The 1,185-nt window shown below is 43.4% G+C and overlaps 1 protein-coding gene across 1 annotated transcript; it reads right to left on the bottom strand.

The window, feature by feature from the left end:
* Window positions 1–237: 237 nt before the first annotated feature.
* LOTGIDRAFT_148062 (hypothetical protein) lies at window positions 238–1,032 on the bottom strand (the record flags this gene model as incomplete). Its single annotated transcript, XM_009063284.1, has 2 exons — window positions 238–685; window positions 767–1,032. Coding segments are annotated over 2 exons (714 nt in total), but the record flags the coding sequence as incomplete, so codon positions are not given.
* Window positions 1,033–1,185: the final 153 nt, after the last annotated feature.

A 1,185-nucleotide genomic window follows, 5' to 3' on the forward strand; every position in this document is an offset into this window, starting at 1 on the left:
TTATAAGTTGTGCTCTTAACTTGGAACCATTGAAGGATTAAGATTTAACTAGTTCACACCTCAACTAAAGGCTTTCCTAATAACAAGATCAAATTTCTTATTTAGTTATAGAGTTATCATGAAATATGGAAGAAGATATGATCAAAGCAGAACAACTACAGCAGTCAAAAACAGAGGTAAATATAAAAATATGAACAAGATAGAAAGAGACCATAACAATGCTGGATGACAATCCAACTAACTACCAACTGAGCTATTCCACTGTCCAAGCAGATGACAATCCAATTCTCTATCAACTGAGCTATTCCACTGTCCAAGCAGATGACAATCCAACTCGCTACAGACTGAGCTATTCCACTGTCCAAGCAGATGACAATCCAACTCGCTACAGACTGAGCTATTCCACTGTCCTAGCAGATGACAATCCAACTCGCTATAGACTGAGCTATTCCACTGTCCTAGCAGATGACAATCCAACTTGCTACAGACTGAGCTATTCCACTGTCCAAGCAGATGAAAATCCAACTCGCTACAGACTGAGCTATTCCACTGTCCTAGCAGATAACAATCCAACTCGCTATAGACTGAGCTATTCCACTGTCCTAGCAGATAACAATCCAACTCGCTATAGACTGAGCTATTCCACTGTCCTAGCAGATGAAAATCCAACTCGCTACCAACTGAGCTATTTCACTGTCCTAGCAGAGGACAATTCAACTCGCTACCAACTGAGCTATTCCACTGTCCAAGCAGACGACAATCCAACTAACTACCAACTGAGCTATTCCACTGTCCAAGCAGAGGACAATTCAACTCGCTACCAACTGAGCTATTCCACTGTCCTAGCAGAGGACAATTCAACTCACTACTGACTGAGCTATTCCACTGTCCTAGCAGAGGACAATTCAACTCGCTACAGACTGAGCTATTCCACTGTCCTAGCAGACGACAATCCAACTCGCTACAGACTGAGCTATTCCACTGTCCTAGCAGAGGACAATTCAACTCACTACTGACTGAGCTACTCCACTGTCCTAGCAGAGGTCAATTCAACTCGCTACCAACTGAGCTATTCCACTGTCCTAGCAGACGACAATCCAACTCGCTACAGACTGAGCTATTCCACTGTCCTAGCAGAGGACAATTCAACTCGCTACAGACTGAGCTATTCCATTGTCCTAGCAG

Source organism: Lottia gigantea (genome assembly GCF_000327385.1).
Source record: "Lottia gigantea unplaced genomic scaffold LOTGIsca_5695, whole genome shotgun sequence".
NCBI classification, from domain to species: domain Eukaryota; kingdom Metazoa; phylum Mollusca; class Gastropoda; family Lottiidae; genus Lottia; species Lottia gigantea.